Genomic DNA, 18,820 nt, shown 5'->3' with positions numbered 1-18,820 from the left:
CGACGTTAGAATTGACGTCGGGTGGCGAGAGTTGGTCGGCCCCGCGGGGAAGAGAAGCAGGGCGAACTTGGTGCCAGCCTGTTCCCGATGGCGGTAGTGGCAGCCTATTCCCCAGTGGCGGTGGCAGCATTTTCCCAATGGTGGTGGCATAGGAGAGGGCAGGGAGAAAGTAAGAAAGGGGGGGGACAGGAAGCCAGAAAGAAAGAAAGGGGGCAGGGTGAAACAAAGAAAAATGGGGCACGGAGAGAGAGAGAGAAAGACAGACATACAGAACGAAAGAGGGTGTGGAGAGAGAAAGAAAGAAGGGGGCAGGGTGAGAGAGAGAGAAAAACAGACATACAGAAAGAAAGGTGGTATGGAGAGAGAGAAAAAGAAAGAAGGGGCAGGGTGAAACAAAGAAAAAGTTTGGGGAGGGAATGAGGTCTGGAGGAGAGGAAGCATGCAGGAGGCTGAAAGAAGGGAAGAAATATTGGATGCACAGTCAGAAGAATAAAGTGCAACCAGAGACTGATGAAATTACCAAAGATAGGAAAAATGATTTTATTTTCAATTTAGTGATCAAAATGTGTCTGCTTTGAGAATTTATATATGCTGTCTATATTTTGCACTATGGCCCCCTTTTACTAAACCGCAATAGCATTTTTTTAGCGTAGTGAGCCTATGAGCGTTGAGAGTAGCGTGGGGCATTCAGCGCAGCTCCCTGCGCTAAAAACCGCTATCGCGTTTTAGTAAAAAGGGAGGGGGAAAATTTGTCTATTTTTGTATAGTTGTTACTGAGGTGACATTGCATAAAGTCATCTGCCTTGACCTCTTTGAAAACCCGCGGAATATAAATGATAATTAACATTTTCTCTGCGTACAGCGTGCTTTGTGTTTTTAAAATTTTATTGTTAGTAGATCATTTTGACTTGGACACAAAGGTAAGGGGGAGGGAGGGGAACTGCTGAAAGACATCTAGTAATCCTTGCAGGCTTGACTGTGCAGGGAATTATTTTTGTAAAATCATGTTTTGTTATGTGACTGGCATTATTTAGACTTTAATTTCTATGAAAGAATAGAATGAAAATTATATAAATTACTTGCTTGTTTTTATGTGGGTGCGCTGAAGGAAAGTGGAGAGAGAGTGGGCTGAGGACGCTGAAGGGAAATAGGGAAGAGAGAGTGGGGAGAAGACGCTGATTTATAAATTGACAATTGTACAGAATATTGTTTCTTTTTTATATTCATCCATAGCTGCATGTTAATGATGTGCTCATATGCACTTATTTATCAACATAACATATACATCATCATTAACATGCAGCTGTGGATGTGTAAGGACAGGCTGAGGAGGTTGGATGGGAAGGAAGGAAGGTGTACATATCAACATATCGTACATTTTTAACATGCATGATGCAGCTATAGGCAAGCTGAGGAGGATGGGATCATACAGATGTGTATGTTCAGATATGCGCTCAGATGTGTAGTTTTTTCTGTTATATTTATTAAGCTTACAGTATTTATAAAAACACATTTAATACTTGTTACAAAAAATATTGTGCGATTATGATCTACTTCTGGCCTACAAAGGTCAAAAGAAATCCTTAACTGAGATTTTACATTCAAAAGTGAATTATAGCTACTAGCACTATTATTTATTAGTTATTTATTATGCAGATGTTTGTTAGTTTGTTATTAGTTCAGTATTAGACATATGTTAGTTTAGAATAGATAGGTATAGATTAGTTTAGTTTAGGTTAGGTTAGGGCCCTGCTGAAAAAGTCTACCTTGACGTGGTTGCAGGCTTACAAATCTTTTGGTCAAAGAGTGCGGCGACAGAGAAAAGTATGTGTGTATTCGGCCCATGGAAGAAGGGGGGGTCGGGGGGGGGGGGAGAGGTGTGTGGGGGGCCCAAAGGATTGCTCAGTAAGGGGCCCAGAAATTTCTGATGGCGGCCCTGCACTGGCTTCATGACTACTACAGATTAACTCTCACCCTGCTTCACTCTGTCCCTTCCCTCTTCCTGCTGCATAGTAAAGCTGGTTTGTTGGGCACAGTGTCTTAACTTATTCACAGGACATTTGATTTAAAGGAAAAAAAAATAGAGGATACTGTTAGCGATACTTTTTATTGTGTATGACCAACCACTACATTATCCTATATAAATATATATATATTATTCACTCTGCTCTTCTACCTCTCTTCCAACATTCCTCTTAGGAAGCATGTCTTCCTCATCTCGACCATTACAGTCCAGGGCAGATATGGAGGCCTGAGTCATCTACTCCAAAACAAATCCCTAGAGCATAGACCCCACTGCCTTAGGCACATCTCCCTTACCTCACCCTCATTGATGCCAAAAAGCCTCAAGATTGCCCTTGCAAACGCGAGATTCATAAACAAAAAAGACGTCATTCTAAAAGATCTCCTCACAGACAATAATTGGGACGTTCTCTCAGGGTTTCCGCAGATGGCATTATGCTTAATTGGGACATTCTCCTAATCACCAAAGCCTGGCTCAAAGACAATGATAGAACCACGCTGGATCTAGTCAACCCCCTCCCTCCCCCCCAATCAGGCTCTAACCTGCTCATGCACGTCGGTAGCCACTGTTAAATCTAAACTCAATCTAACACTGATAGACACTATCACACTAAATGCACTGAAATGTCTCATCTTCTCAATGGGTCACAACAGAGATCTCACCTTTGTGCTGATTTACAGAGCCCCCCTGAGGAACACCCTAGATGACCTATTATAAATCCTTGGAAAAGTGGTAATCACTTACAACCAGATTTTATCCTAGGAGACTTCAACTTTACAGACTACCTGAACACGACTGGAACCAGATTTCATCCTATCATTAACAGACCTGGGCTTCTACCAAATAATCCCCTCCCCAATTCACTCAACAGGCCACATCCTAGACCTAATCTTCCCTCAAAAATATCCATCTACTGACACTCCAAGCTGTTCCATCAAACCAGTACCCTGATCTGATTACCATCTGATCACTTTTAACCATATCTATACAGTGAAACAACCATCACCAATAAAACAACTCCAACCCTTGAAAATCTTTAACAACAACTAAATTGACATATGAGACCTCTCAGCAGGCCTTTCCAACTTAGCCGAACTACTCAAACCCAATTCCAAATCTGTTGACAAGGTCGCCATGACCTGGCACAACGAAGTCAAAGCTCTTTATGAAGGCTTAGCCTCAGTCAAACAAGTCAAACACTATCCTCATAAACACTCCTCCCCCTGGTTTACTGAAACCTTAAAGAGCCAAAAAGAGAACTAAGAAGAGCAGAAAGGAAATGGTACAAATCTAGACTAAGCGTGGATAAATCCATCTGGAGGAACCTGCATCAAGAACACAAACAAGCCACACTTGATGCCAAAAGGCCTATTGCTCCCAACAACTACTGGAAACCCCCAACAGATCAAAAAATCTGTTCTCACAAAATGTTATTCACAGCATCACAAGGAGACATCCAAACCCTAAACTCAGACTTCAACATTGATATGTTCTCAGACTTCTTTGCTAAAAAAAATAGACAAAATACGTTCTCACCTGGAGACGCTTCTACACAACAAACACCAACTCCCCACAGCCTAATCTTCATCTGAAACCCTAAATCATTTTGAAATTGTCTCATATGAAGACCTAATCAAGATACTAAACTCCATTAACCCTTCTGGCTCATCCTGGATCCCTGTTCATCACACCTACTAGTTGCTGCCAATGATGCCTTTGTAAGCTCAATCTTTCCTCTTATCAACTCCTCCTCACATCCAGGCTCAGTCCCTTTAAAATGGAAATCATCCATCGTCAGACCAATTTTTTAAAATACCCCACACTCGACCCTGGTGTTCCTAGCAACTTTAGGCCTTTATATAATATGTCTTGAAAAAAAATGTACTTAACCAACTCCTCTCTTACATCAACAAATAGGAAGCCCTATCTGCCTACCATTTGGGATTCAGGAAATTTCACACCATGGAAACTGTCCTACTTGACATTATCAATGACTGCTGGAAACTCATGGACAAGGGAAATGATGTTGTTTTGGTGCTACTTGATTTCAGCACAGCCTTTGAAGCTAAGAAGGCAAACAGGATTCTAGGAATTATTAGAAAAGGGATGGTTAACAAGAATAAGAATGTTATAAAGCCTCTATTTTGCTCAATGGTGCAACCTCACCTTGAGTACTGCGTTCAGTTCTGGTCTCCTTATCTCAAAAAAGACATAGTAGCACTAGAAAAAGTTTAAAGAAGAGTGATCAAGATGATAAAGGGGATGGAACTCTTCTTGTATGAGGAAAGGCTAAAGATGTTAGAGCTCTTCATCTTGGAAAAGAAACAGCTAAGGGGAGATATGACTGGAGTCTACAAAATCCTGAGTGGTGTAGAATGGGTACAAGTGGATTGATTTTTTTACTGCATCAAGATTTACAAAGACTAGGATACACTCAATGAAGTTAAAGAGTAATACTTTTACTCTGAAAGAAATAGTTTTTCACTCAGAGACTAGTCAGGCTCTGGAATGCGTTGCCAGAGGATGTGATAAGAGCAGTTAATGTAGCTGGTTTTAAAAAAGGTTTGGACAGATTCCTGGAGGAAAAGTCCACAGTCTGCTGTTGAGACAGACATGGGATGGTAGCATGGAATGCTGCTACTATTTGGGTTTTTGCCATGTACTTGTGACTTGGATTGGCCTCCGTGAAGACGGGTTACAGGGCTGGATGGACCATTGTCTGACCCAGCAAGGCTATTTTTATGTTCATTATGTGTCTTGTTGAGATTAGCATCCAAAATGATGCATTTTGCTGGTTCACTTCCTTCTTAAGTAACAGAACCCTAAGGAGCTCATAATTAAAAAAAAAAAAGTCTAAAAAGTGGCCTAAATGGGTACTTGGACGATCAAAAAGCCTGATCGTACAAGTACCCATAATCAAAGCTGGTTTTAGACGTATCTAAAACTAGCTTAGGCCTTTCCCCTGCCTCTAAACGCACAGAGAGAGAAGAGGCATTTTTAGAGGTGGGGATGGGTGGGAAGTGGGCTGACCTACACCTAGGCGTACAACAGGTATATCCAAAACTTTAGATAGGTTGCCTAGTCGGCACTTATACGTTTTGACTTAGACCAAGTCAAAACAGGTATAAGTGCCGAAAAGGGGCCGCTGAGCTGATCGCGGCTGGCGCAATCAGCTCAGCGGCTCGGCAACCTACCCACCCCCCATCGCAATCATCGGGACAGGAGAGATGACTCATCTCCCCTGCCGCAATAGCGATAGCACCAAGTGGCGCCAAACGTGGCACTTGGGATCGCTAAAGCGACAGGAGAGATGACCCATCTTTCCTGCAGCAATCCACCCCTCCTCCGATCCGATTGGGTCAGGAGAGAGCCCAAGCCCTCCTGGCCCCGCCGACAACAATCGGGGCATGAGGGAGCTCAAGCCCTCTTGCCCTGGCAGCACCCACCTTCCCCCACCTGGGCCAATCAGACCCCAAGGCCAGCCAATCCGGGGATGGCTGGCCTGTTGGACGGACGGGCTTGGCACCCATCCGTCCGACCAACGATTTTTAAGGTACGGGGAGGGGGATTGGGGGTGGGAGGATCCAGGGGTCAGCGGGGGGGTTCCCAAATCGGTGGTGGGGCCAATCGGGGGTTCGGTCGTGGGGGGGTTGCATCGAGGGCAGGAGGGCCTGGGATCCCTTCTGCCCTTATCTTAGTGGGAGTGGGGTGGTTTGCCTGGGCAGGAAGGCTTGGGCTCCCTCTTGCCCCGATCGAGTCGGAGGAAGGTGGGTGCCGCCAGGGCAAGAGGGCTTGGGCTCCCTCTTGCCCCAATCATAGTCGGGGGTTCGGGGTGCCGCAGGCCAGGAGGGCTTGGGCTCCCTCCTGCCTGGATCGTTGTGTGTGTGTGGGGGGGGATTCTGTAACCGGTGTTGTTTTTGACAGACAACGGTTACAAAATCCAGCTTTTAGGCGAAGGAATGGCTCCTCCTTCGCCTAAAAGCCCTTGTTTGGGGCATTTGGAACTTAGGCTTTTTTTAGGTTGATTATATGGTGTAAGTTTAGACGTAGTGATGGTCTGGGCGTTTAAACAGCTGAACGTAGAGGCAGGCCATTATCAAAAAAACCTCCTTTTGGACGTTTTTTTTATAATGGGCATTTTCCCTGCTTCTACTTTCAACGTTTAAGGCCTTAGGCCAAAAGGGAACTTAGACGTTTTTTTTATTATGCCCCTCCACATGTACTAATGGGCTCAACCCTATCTAAACCAAAACCAATCAAATACGAGGTACCACAGGGAGCCCACTGTCTCCTCTTTTATAGTTTACTAGTCTTATAGCCCGTTACATTAACGGGTGCTAGAATATATGTGTGTGTCTGTCTTTATTTCTTTCTCTCTCTCTCTCTCTCCTTCTTCTCCTCTCCTTCTGTCTTTCTTTCTGTCTTTCTTTTTCCTCGGCTGTCCACCCATTCTCCCTTCCTTTTACCTTCCCTGTATCCACCACCACCCCTTCACTGCTCCCCTTATCCAGCAGCAGCCCTTCTCCCTTTTTTTAATCTCTCTCCTGTCCAGCAGCACCTCTTTCCTGTCCAGCAGTAAACCTCCCTTCCTTTTTCTCCCCCCCCATCTTTTCCCCTGTCCATCAGCACCTATTTCCTGCTCCCCCATCCAGCAGTAGGCCTCCCTTCCTTTTTATTTCTCCCTAGCACCTCTTTCCTGCTCCCCCGTCCAGCAGGCCTCCCTTCCTTTTTCTTCCCCCAAACACCTCTTTCCTGCTCCCCCGTCCAGCAGTAGGCCTCCCTTTTTCTTCCCTCCTAGCACCTCTTTCCTGCTCCCCCATCCAGCAGGCCTCCCTTCCTTTTTCTACCCCCCCGTCTCTTCCCCTGTCCAGCAGCACCCTTACCTTGCGTCTGCCATCTGCCACCAGCCTGATGCCGCCAGCCGCTGCAACCTGTAGGCGCCGCCAGCCGCGGCGGCAAACAGCCTCTGTGCCGACCGAAGCCCACATCCGCCTTGGGAGAGAGAGATGCATGGAAGCGCACATGCACACTCCTACCTGTGGGGACCTACAGCGCAAGGAAAACGGGAGCACGCAGGTAAGAGTGCGCATGCACGGCTTAGGCTTTTATTATATTAGATTCACTTATAGCCCACTTTTATCAAAGTGGGTCACAAAAAAAAACCATATTATTTGTTACAAACATTCATAAATAACAAACGATTGCAAAACTTACCCCATAAGCACATCATCTAGTATCAAACTAAAAATAAGAACATAAGCAGTGCCTCTGCTGGGTCAGACCAGAGGTCCATCATGCCCAGCAGTCCACTCACTCGGCGGCCCATCAGGTCCAGGACCTGTATGGTGATCCTCTATCCATACCCTTCTATCCCCTTTTCCTTCAGGAAATTGTCCAATCTCTTCTTGAACCCAAATACCGTACTCTTTCCTATCACAACCTCTGGAAGCGCATTCCAGGTGTCCACCACCCTTTGAGTGAAGAAGAATTTCCTAGCACTGGTTCTGAATCTGTCCCCTCTTAATTTTTCGAAAGTTTGAAGAATCTGTCCCTCTCCACTTTCTCTATGTCCTTCATGATCTTGTAAGTCTCTATCATGTCCCCTCTAAGTCTCCGCTTCTCCAGGGAAAAGAGCCCCAGTTTCTCCAATCTTTCAGCGTATGAAAGGTTTTCCATACCTTTTATCAATCATGTCACTCTTTTCCGAACCCTCTCAAGTATCGCCATATCCTTCTTAAGGTACGGATGCAGTATTCCAGATGTGGGCGCACCATCGCTCGATACAACGGCAGGATAACTTCTTTCATTCTAGTTGTAATACCTTTCTTGATAGTACCTAGTATTCTATTCGCCTTCTTAGCGGCTGCTGCGCACTGTGCCGACGGCTTCATTGTTTTGTCCACCATTACCCCCAGGTGCTCAACACTCATATTTCATTTTACAAAATAAATATCGCTTGAACAGTTTCTTAAAAATATTCAAATTTCCCTATTGTCTGATGTATAGCGGAATATTATTCCAAGTATCAGAACCAATATAAGAAAAAGAACCTACTCTAGTCATACGCAATCTCATTTGCTTTATATTTGGTATATTCAGATCCACACAATCGGCCGAGAGAAGATTTGAGAAAGCATATATGGGGATATACTATCAATCAAGTATTTTGGTGTCATCCCATGTCCACAGAGATATGTTAACAACAATAATTTGTACCATATCCTGTATTCTGTTTTTAATCAAAACAGTTTGATATAAAATTCTGATACATGGTCATATAAGAACATAAGAATAGACTTACTGGGTCAGACCAATGGTTCATCAAGCCCAGTAGCCCGTTCTCACAGTGGCCAATCCAGGTCATTAGTACCATGGTCAAAACCAAGTTGTAGCAATATTCCATGCTACCGATACAGGGTAAGCAGTGGCTTCACCCATGTCTTTCTCAATAACAGACCACCGACTTTTCCTCCAGGAACCTGTCCAAACCTTTCTTAAAACTAGCTACTCTATCAACTCTTACCATATCCTCTGGCAACGCATTCCAGAGCTTAACTATTCTCTGAGTGAAAAAAAATTTCCTCCAATTGGTTTTAAAAGTATTTCCCTGTAACTTTATTGAGTGTCCCCCTAGTCTTTGTAATTTTTGACGGAGTGAAAAATCAATCCACTTGTACCCGTTCTACTCCACTCAAGATTTTGTAGACTTCAATCATATCTCCCCTCAGCCATCTCTTTTCCAAGCTGAAGAGCCCTAACTGTTTTAGTCTTTCCTCAAACGAGAGGAGTTCCATTCCCTTTACCATCTTGATCGATCTTCTTTGAACCTTTTCTAGCGCTACTATATCCATTTTTTGGACATTTTTCTCTTTTGATTATGAGCCCTCTATTGTCTAGAATGTCTCACCTATTGCATTGTATGTCAACCTTTTTACCCATTTTGAGCTTGTTGGGGAGTATGGGATATATAACTAACCAAATAAATAAATATTTTTTTTAAATTAGATTGCATATTTTTTAATAATCACAGAGCCAGTGCTGGGCAAAGTAAAATAAAGCTGTAGATTTCTAGAAATAGTAGACATGGCAAGAGCAGACCCATCCTGGGCTGGGTATTGAAGACCATGCTGCTCCAACCACAGGCTCTTGCTCAGTGCTCAGAGGAAGCACTATGTAAGGGCTCATATTTGCAGGGCATCAGCACCCTCACATGGAACCAACTTGTTCCAGCAGACATTTTTCTCCTCAAGTCTGAGTCATCTACATCTTGGACCAGATGTGATGGAACCTTCTCACCTCTATGCCAGGAACTTCTACAGCAGCAGGTAATTACAGTATGTCTGGCCCTGGCCACGGCCCAATCTAGTACTCCTTCCTCCCTTCCACTAGGTCCAGGTGATCACAATAGTAACACCACTTCATAGAAACTGGTTAACTGCTACAATTAACTATGGCAGAGAAAAAAAAGCCAGAGAAGGTCAAAATACTGATTGCCCTCTTTCAGTTATCCTCATTATCTCCCACATTGCCAGCTCCCTCCCCCTTTGACATTTTCATGTATTCTTGTGGGCCAGTCTTAGGCTCAAAATTTCTTTAAAATTGTTGCACCTCATTTGGTTCATTTTAATTGAGACATAGAAGATCTTGGACCCCTGAGGAAGAAGTGTTTTTTGAAACACGAACCATGTTGGGTCCAGGTTTGAAATCTAAGTGAACCACACTTTGGGCAACAATAAAGTTTTAGCATCTTGTACTTCACTTCTGCAGTTTTGTTTGTTTGTTTGCTTTTTATTGTTCGACAATCACTGTAGACTTGTTGGATTTTCCTTTGTTTTACCTCCCCCTCCCACTTGGGTAGAACAGGCTGACTGGGCGGGGGGGGGGAACTCAGTCAGTGGTTGCAAGGAAAAGGATGCTGGGTCTGAAAACCTGGAAGCAGCCTTTGTGGCCACATGGCTGTGTGCTGTCATTGATCATGTGACCATTAAATCTCATGCCCCCTGAGAAACTAGAGAGAGTAGGACAGATGTATAGATGTCTTAGTTATTGGCAGTGATGACAATTTGTTTTACAACTGAATTGAATATGGTTATTAGTAACAACAAATAAAGAAGGATGCCCTTTCAAAATTAAAATAATTCAATACAGGAAAAATATTACTGTGAAATGATTTAGGATAAGGAAAATATACTTCAATCTGTGACTTGTAAATAATTTGTATTACTATGTGTCGGATGGTAACTTTAAAAAGGTTCTTCAGTCAGTTGTGCTCTCAAGCCTAGATTACCGTACTACAATATAGCCCTATTGGATGTTCTGTCCATTGTATTAACAGCATTACAGGTTGCACAGAATTCTGTCATCCACACTTTATTTAGGTTATCAAGGTGTGATCACATATTTGAGTTTTGCATTAAGCTGTATTGGCTTAAAATAGAATACAGAGTGAGGTATAGATTGTTGTTGCTAACCTATTTAGCAATACATAGATTGTCACTGCGGTACCTATCAGAGGTAATCGCATACTAGAATTCACTCGTAAAGTTATGGTCTGCTTGTAAAGGGGATTTGGTGATACCATCTAGAAAGGAATTGCAGTAACAAACCATGAGGGCTGCAGCATTTTCATGTGTGGGCCCAGTAGAGTGGAATAAACTCCCAGGTTATATATGTCAGTAAGGGAATCACAATTCATTTAAACATTTGTTGAAACATTATTTGTTATGTCAAATGAAATATGGGTGTTAAGAGAGAAGACAATATAGTTTTATAACTTGAATGTATAAATGATACTAAGAGACAGGGGTGGGTATTTGTGGCATATGGGTGAGTATTGTATGTGCATGTGGGGTGGATTGTTTCTTATGTGTTTTTTTTATGTAGGACAAGGCTGTAAAGGCAAGACCGTGCTTGTATGTACATGTTTTGTAATGAGTTTTTTTGTGTTTTTTAATTATGTGTTTTTGGAACCTGCTTTGTAGAAAGTAGGATATAAATAAAAACCATAAAACATAATTCTCTTACAGCAGCAGCTATGAGTGCAGTATGTCCATTTGCATCAGCCACATCTGGATGCGCAAGGTTATCTCTCAGAATCTCATAAACACAATTGTAGTCTCCTTCTCCAGCTTTCATAATCAGTAGTTCTGAATATAGTTCTCTAGGGCCTTTAGGTCCAAAAGATTCTCGATTTCCATTTAGTATAGAAGTAACATCCCAATTAATATGAGTTTGGTTATACCTAAGAAAACACAGAAGAGAAGAGCAGTGTAATTCTATCAATAAAAAAGCATATAAACAGAGCAGATGATGGCACAAATACGTATTATTATAAGTAATTAGCAGGATATAAACTGTAAACATCAGAGAGCTTTAAGACCAGAGTTTACACATCTAAAATACTTTTAGAGCATGTAAATCTTTTAAAAATTATCTATGAAAAACCCAAAACAAAAGTTGGCATTTTTTTCCATATTTCATTATGGGGCATTGACGCCATTTGTGAAAGCTTCAGGTTTGAAAATAATTCTACATGCAAAATGACACCAGCGCAAGGTTTTAAAATTATAACCAGGATTTATTGAATTATTGGTTCTATTTTCCCATTATTAGATCAAAAGAATAGCATAATTGCTTACGTTGCGCTCATGGGAGATCATCATCGTGGCCAAAGACTGGCCTTCTCACAATGGTCTCGTTTTTCTATCTCATTACAGTCTATTATATAACTTTTGGTTTAGTGACATCATCAAGTTTGACGACCAATAACATTTCTATGGGTGGTCTCAAAGTTTAGACAAAGAAACATTCCTCCATGTTTAAAAGTTAGTCAAAGTTTCAGATGATTTCTGAATTAACATTAACATTCAAAAGAATTCACAATTATTAACATGGTAAATTCTCAGTCCTTCCATGCTGACAAGTTCTGAGCCTTAAAGAAAAAGAACTCCTAAGCTGACAGATTCAAATTGCACAGCCTTACACAGAAATCTTACTCAGGAGAAAGAGGGGGGGTTAAATCCCCCTCTCCTCTTCCTGAAGCATGGGCTTTCAATGCCCCCCTTTTCCCTATTCTTGGGACTGACTCTAATCATTTCCAGATGTTGTGCTTAAGAGTTTTTCTTAATGTTTTTGTTTATAAAACCATTTATATAAACCATTTATATTTTACATTCATGTCACCACATTCATGGGCCCCAAACATTCATAATTTCATTCATATCTTGGCCATTCATACTTCATACATTTTATATCTCAGTTTGGAATATGGAATCTAATATGCTTTTTTTCCTAACTGGTCTAAGCACATCTGTTTTCAATTAGAACCACGAGGCTAAAGGCGGGAAGCTGAACAAAGAACAGAAACTATTCACTGGCACAAGATGGTGACCTAAGACAGGACAGTTATAGCACATACAAAAGAACCTCCATGTAATCATGTAATCATGATTTCCACCATGATTTAGCTTCAACAGCAAAGTACACAAAAAACACCATTCTTTTCCTTATATTAATCTTTAGTGTGTTTTTTCTTCTGGCCTTAGCTACATTATATTTAAATGTTTTATTCACCTGTTTTTCGTACGCTTCTATTTGGGCGTGGTCCTTAACTAACACAGATGTTTGTCTAATTAGAATTACCCAGAACCATATGAAAAACTGGCGCTACAAAAATACTGCACTATCATGCTTCTGACCTCAATATCGTCCCATTAAACAGCACCCCCTGCTGGCCACGAGCCACTACTCCTCAATCCCCTCTTGGATATTACTGAATTTATGAAGTAATATTCAGAATTGAGCTCGTGGTCTTATCTGTGGCGCTGGGGTTCACTCAGGGTACGGTTCTTCTTATGGATCAGTGTGTCTGTGCAAGTATATTCTTTTAAATGCCAATTAGATAGCAAAAGCCAGAAAAATGTACTACCTAGGCCTGCAACGGCAGGTGCCTAGAAGATCTTACCCAAAGTGTACTTGAATTCTCTAGTGAGAATGCAAGCAAATCCCATCCACTATTCTAGATAAAACCCATCTAAGTGTACATTTATGTAAGTTGCTGTCTAAAACCATATCATATAGGAAACTTACCATTCCAGTGGTAGTTAGACAGTCAGTGTCTGTTCTAGGTGCAAGTACAGTCCTAGAGCAGAGACTAACCTAGTGTCTGTTGTTTTATTCATAGAGGTATTCATGAAACTCCAGTACTTTTAAAGTTTAAAAAGTCAGAAATTTAGAGAAAGTATAGCTAAAGAAAAATAGAACCCTAGATTTCCCTAAGATAAAGAGAACCTCAGTATTACCTAATTTAATTAGTCCCTATGCTCAAAAGTGTTATGTTATAACACCTTGGAATTATATCAATAAAGTGTAAAATAATGTACAGTGTTAAGAAAACCCAAATATATGCTTAATATGGAAATGTACTCATGTGCAGATAATGCATGCACATCAGATATAAGTTTTCTTTTTCTGTGTGTGTTGCAGGAACTCATTTCTCAAATTTAAATTAAAATCATTAAAAGGACTGATGATATCAGCTGTTAAACCCAATTAAACAATATTGTGGCACTGTGTTACAGCTTAGAAGCTGCCACTGTGTATAGAAATACAGTCATATGAAATAAAATTTAAAATACAGGATAAACAAAATATTTTCTGAGAACAATGCATGAAGACAATGATAAAGAAAATACAGTTATTAATACAATATCAGAATAAGTCTATGAAATTATGCAAAAGCATAATTAAAGTTCAGAAGCCTAATTCAAATGAAGTGATTTAAAGTAACATGGTTTAAGATAAAGTCTGTTTTTTCTCGTTCAAAATTTTTTTATATGAGTCCAGAAATGTCTTTTGCAAATAGTTTTAGCAACTTGTAAGGTCGGAGTCTCTAAATTAATTTCAGTGAAATTTAAATCATGGCTTTAAAAAGTTCATGCTGCAACGTTTTCATAATTCAAGCTTGGCTTTTCTGTAACTGAAAGCTTGGCTTTTCTGTACAACTGAAAGGTAAGCACAGCTCATTAGTTGAAGACAAAGGAACACTGAAATTCCCGCCGAAAATTCAGCATCGGAATTTTTTCTCTGTGTTCTCCACAGCTCTAGTGGTGGAATGTGGTACTGCTGGTCAGTGTAAATCCTGGAAGGAAAGCACATGTTCATTAACAAAAGAACAAAGAAAAAAACACATAGCACTTTATCCCCTCTGCAAACTGTACCAATTCTTGTATTGCAGAGTTACAGTTTCTGTGTTGAATTGTTGAAAGGATTCAAAGAAGGTTCTTAACTGAAACACAAAACATACAGATTAAATAGACTTTTTTCAGGGTCCTGTAGTACCAAAATTGGCCACAGGAAAATTTAAACATGCAGACACATTCTCTACATGGTAAAATTAGACTTTCTTTTTTTTCTAACATCAGGGAATTATTCTCAATTCCATATTCTTTATTAGGTTCCTATCCTGAAGAGCTTACTTGTAAAAAGTAAGCAAAATTTCAATTCCGAATTCATCCACTTACATAAAAGTTTATTATAATTGTTCTTTTCCGTTAACCAAGTTAGCAAGCCCTTTGTTTCACATTTATTTCGATTTTCAAAAAATATAGGTACTTAACCTCTACTTTTCTTAATCTTTTTATTTTAAACTTCCCAATTTAATTTTAAAATGTATTTAAATTTAATTACTCCCTAATCATACATTTTGGACAATGCACAAGTTTAAAAATACTTTATAAACCATGCAGGGGCACAAAAATTCATATTCAAAATTAATTTGAAACACTGAGATAAAAATATAAAGGCAGGGATTTTATTTTTCCCTTATGCACACTTGCCTGCTTTTAAGCATGGTATCTGTTTTTTGGAATAAATCTTTTTCTTTTCCACAAAATTATCCTTTCATTCCCAAGTCCAGCAGAATTCTTTTCTCTTCTCCCATCTTCCCTATCGAACTCTTCCATAGCACATTTCACAAGCTTTCTTTCCACATTCCTGTACATTCCTTCTACAAACTATCTCCCTGCTTTGAAACAGCCAAACATTTAATTTTCTTTTCCTTTTCACTTCACTTTCTCGTTTAAAAATCACTTTCCAATTCCTTCTGATCCTACAGTTCTGTTCTTCCAATATTCTGATAACCTTTTTTAAAATATAAAGAAACAACATACAGGCTACATAACCTCTTTTTAATGCATTCTTTGACATAGCCCTAGGCTACAAACAGCTCTGAAGCTACTAAAGTACCTCAATTGTTCTTAACAGCACAGATCTACACTACAAAAACAACATACACAAACTTTCCGGAACTCTAAACAGCATGCTGGTAAAGTTTTATCAGAGAGAGACCACATTGAATTCACACTACATAAGCTTTTCTTTTTTTTTTTTACTACATCGGAAACGGATACATAGGATTCTCATGTCTTGCTAAACTACCAGTTCTCAATAAACCCTTTTAATATGCAAAACAGACTTGCTCCGAGACTTCTCAAAAAAGAAGAATCAAAACTCCATTGCTGCTCCATTCCCTCCCCCTCTTTCCTCCCCCTTCCCCTCTTCCTGGTAATGAACAAAGGAGAAGCCCGCCTTCAGTTCACGTGATAGCTCTGTGGAAGGCGAGGGAGGAAAAAGGTGGGGGTGAAAATCCCCCATTTGCAGCCCGCTCTTTCAAACAAAGGAGACTGAAGGGAACGGGAAGCCATTAACTTTATTTTTCTTTTTCCAGAGACAAGAGAAAAAGTTAGGGCAGAGCAAAAAAGACAGAGAGAGACAGAACTGGAGTTTAGAAAGACAAAGCTGAGAAACACAATTTCTTTTTTCTTTTCAAAGTAGTTACTTCAGATAGGCACTGAAAATGCAGAGAGAGAGACAAAGAAAGAGGGGGGGTGCCCTCAGCCCGTTTTTTCAAACAAAAAGACGGGACAGAGGGAAACTTTTCAAAGTCAGATAGAGTTAGTTCAGAGACAAAGCTTAGACACACAGCAGGAAAGAACAAATTTGTTTTTTTTTCTTCAAACTTAATAACGCATTTTTAAACAAGCAAAAACTTACGTTCACAGAGGAGACCTGCTCTCTACTGGGCACATTTTTTTCTTCTTTCAGACAGAGCCAGATGGAAAAATGCCAGCACTGCAAGGTTTTTTCTTTCTTTTCACAAGCCATCTTTGCTGTTCCACTGGGCTGTTACATTCTTTCTGTGTTACTTTTATTTCTAATTTTTTCTTTTTTTCTTTTTCCATTAATATTTAATTTCTTATGTACAGATATATACAAGCATGCATGCTCCTTACTGTTAAATAATTTTTTTATTATTTTTAATTAATTAATTTTTTTTTTTAATTAATTTTTTTTTCTTTAAACAGGCGTAATACTCACAATTTTCCAGTTTTCCGGTCCCGTTTTATCTCTAATTTCCGCCATATTCCTGCGCAGCCAGTCAACCTGTGACTACCTTTTGTTACACAACCATGCGAAATCTCTAAAGAGCTTCTATGAATAACCTATAAGCTTTTTCAATGCGTCAAATTAGTTAGTTCCCGGGTTTCGCCACCAATTGAGCATGGGGCATTGACGCCATTTGTGAAAGCTTCAGGTTTGAAAATAATTCTACATGCAAAATGACACCAGCGCAAGGTTTTAAAATTATAACCAGGATTTATTGAATTATTGGTTCTATTTTCCCATTATTAGATCAAAAGAATAGCATAATTGCTTACGTTGCGCTCATGGGAGATCATCATCGTGGCCAAAGACTGGCCTTCTCACAATGGTCTCGTTTTTCTATCTCATTACAGTCTATTATATAACTTTTGGTTTAGTGACATCATCAAGTTTGACGACCAATAACATTTCTATGGGTGGTCTCAAAGTTTAGACAAAGAAACATTCCTCCATGTTTAAAAGTTAGTCAAAGTTTCAGATGATTTCTGAATTAACATTAACATTCAAAAGAATTCACAATTATTAACATGGTAAATTCTCAGTCCTTCCATGCTGACAAGTTCTGAGCCTTAAAGAAAAAGAACTCCTAAGCTGACAGATTCAAATTGCACAGCCTTACACAGAAATCTTACTCAGGAGAAAGAGGGGGGGTTAAATCCCCCTCTCCTCTTCCTGAAGCATGGGCTTTCAATGCCCCCCTTTTCCCTATTCTTGGGACTGACTCTAATCATTTCCAGATGTTGTGCTTAAGAGTTTTTCTTAATGTTTTTGTTTATAAAACCATTTATATAAACCATTTATATTTTACATTCATGTCACCACATTCATGGGCCCCAAACATTCATAATTTCATTCATATCTTGGCCATTCATACTTCATACATTTTATATCTCAGTTTGGAATATGGAATCTAATATGCTTTTTTTCCTAACTGGTCTAAGCACATCTGTTTTCAATTAGAACCACGAGGCTAAAGGCGGGAAGCTGAACAAAGAACAGAAACTATTCACTGGCACAAGATGGTGACCTAAGACAGGACAGTTATAGCACATACAAAAGAACCTCCATGTAATCATGTAATCATGATTTCCACCATGATTTAGCTTCAACAGCAAAGTACACAAAAAACACCATTCTTTTCCTTATATTAATCTTTAGTGTGTTTTTTCTTCTGGCCTTAGCTACATTATATTTAAATGTTTTATTCACCTGTTTTTCGTACGCTTCTATTTGGGCGTGGTCCTTAACTAACACAGATGTTTGTCTAATTAGAATTACCCAGAACCATATGAAAAACTGGCGCTACAAAAATACTGCACTATCATGCTTCTGACCTCAATATCGTCCCATTAAACAGCACCCCCTGCTGGCCACGAGCCACTACTCCTCAGAGGCTCACTCTAATTACATAGAGTCTTACAAAGAGAATATGCTTAATGCTTAGTTCTGTGATGAAAGAGAACAAACAACAATTAGAGAATGGAAAAAAAAATGATGACAACTTGGAGCCAGACGTAGGAACTAGTGGCCTGCAGGTCAGTGGCCCAATCAGAAGCATTGGCTGCAGGGGCGGAGAACCCCCCCCCAAGCAACTGAAGGCGAGCCATGCACTGAGGATGGATAGGAGCTCAGTGAAGTACCTGCAAAAGTAAAGGAGGCAGCAGGTGTAATGGGGGAGGCCAACCAGTTGGAGGAGGATCTCCCTTCCCTCAGTTCTCAAATGATGGCAGGAAGCCAGATGAGGCCAGTGAACATGCCTATCCTGCCCAGAGGGGAGTCATACAACAGATGCAGCAACTTACTTCTCTGTGTGACCCAGAAGCTCCTGGATCACAACATAAACATAGCTGACTACAACAGCAGAAGATGCAGCTCATGCACAAGGGCTGGACACCCAGAGAGACAACCTGAGGTACTGTGGCAACTCCTCCAGGAAACACAGCAGATGAGGGAGAGGTTGTGTGAGTCAGGTGAACACATCTAGCACCAGGTGTTGGGACTCAGGACGAATCTATATTAGACAATTTCCACTATAGCCATACTGCCTTAATTGTCTGTATCTCATTTGTTTTAATTATTATGTATATTACCTTGTAACCTGTTCTGAGGATGGGATCAGAGCAGGATTAACCAATAGGCCCAGTAGGCACTTGCCTAGGGCCCAAAATGGTCATGGGGGCCCGATGAAGGAGGGCATCAACATTGTTTTTTCCAAACAGCGATGGGCCCCTCCAGTATCGATCGGCAATGCGGGCCCCCCCCCCCCCCCACCTCATCGACGGAAAGTAGGACAAGCAAGCAAAGCGGATAAGAAAGGCAACGGGAACTGTAATTTTGCAAGCGGTGCTGCTTACC

General features: G+C 40.6%; 1 protein-coding gene across 6 annotated transcripts in view; it reads right to left on the bottom strand.

The window, feature by feature from the left end:
* ANKMY1 (ankyrin repeat and MYND domain containing 1) overlaps positions 1-18,820 on the bottom strand; it is a 283,242-nt gene that overhangs the window by 202,857 nt on the left and 61,565 nt on the right. For all 6 annotated transcript variants that reach the window (XM_033959160.1, XM_033959159.1, XM_033959163.1 and 3 more), the window contains one exon: positions 11,048-11,264. In XM_033959160.1, coding sequence (XP_033815051.1) covers positions 11,048-11,264 — 217 coding nt within the window. The remainder of the gene's footprint in view (positions 1-11,047; positions 11,265-18,820) is intronic.

This window comes from Geotrypetes seraphini, chromosome 9 (assembly GCF_902459505.1).
Source record: "Geotrypetes seraphini chromosome 9, aGeoSer1.1, whole genome shotgun sequence".
Lineage (NCBI taxonomy): Eukaryota > Metazoa > Chordata > Amphibia > Gymnophiona > Dermophiidae > Geotrypetes > Geotrypetes seraphini.
This window is presented reverse-complemented; position numbering and strand designations above follow the sequence as displayed.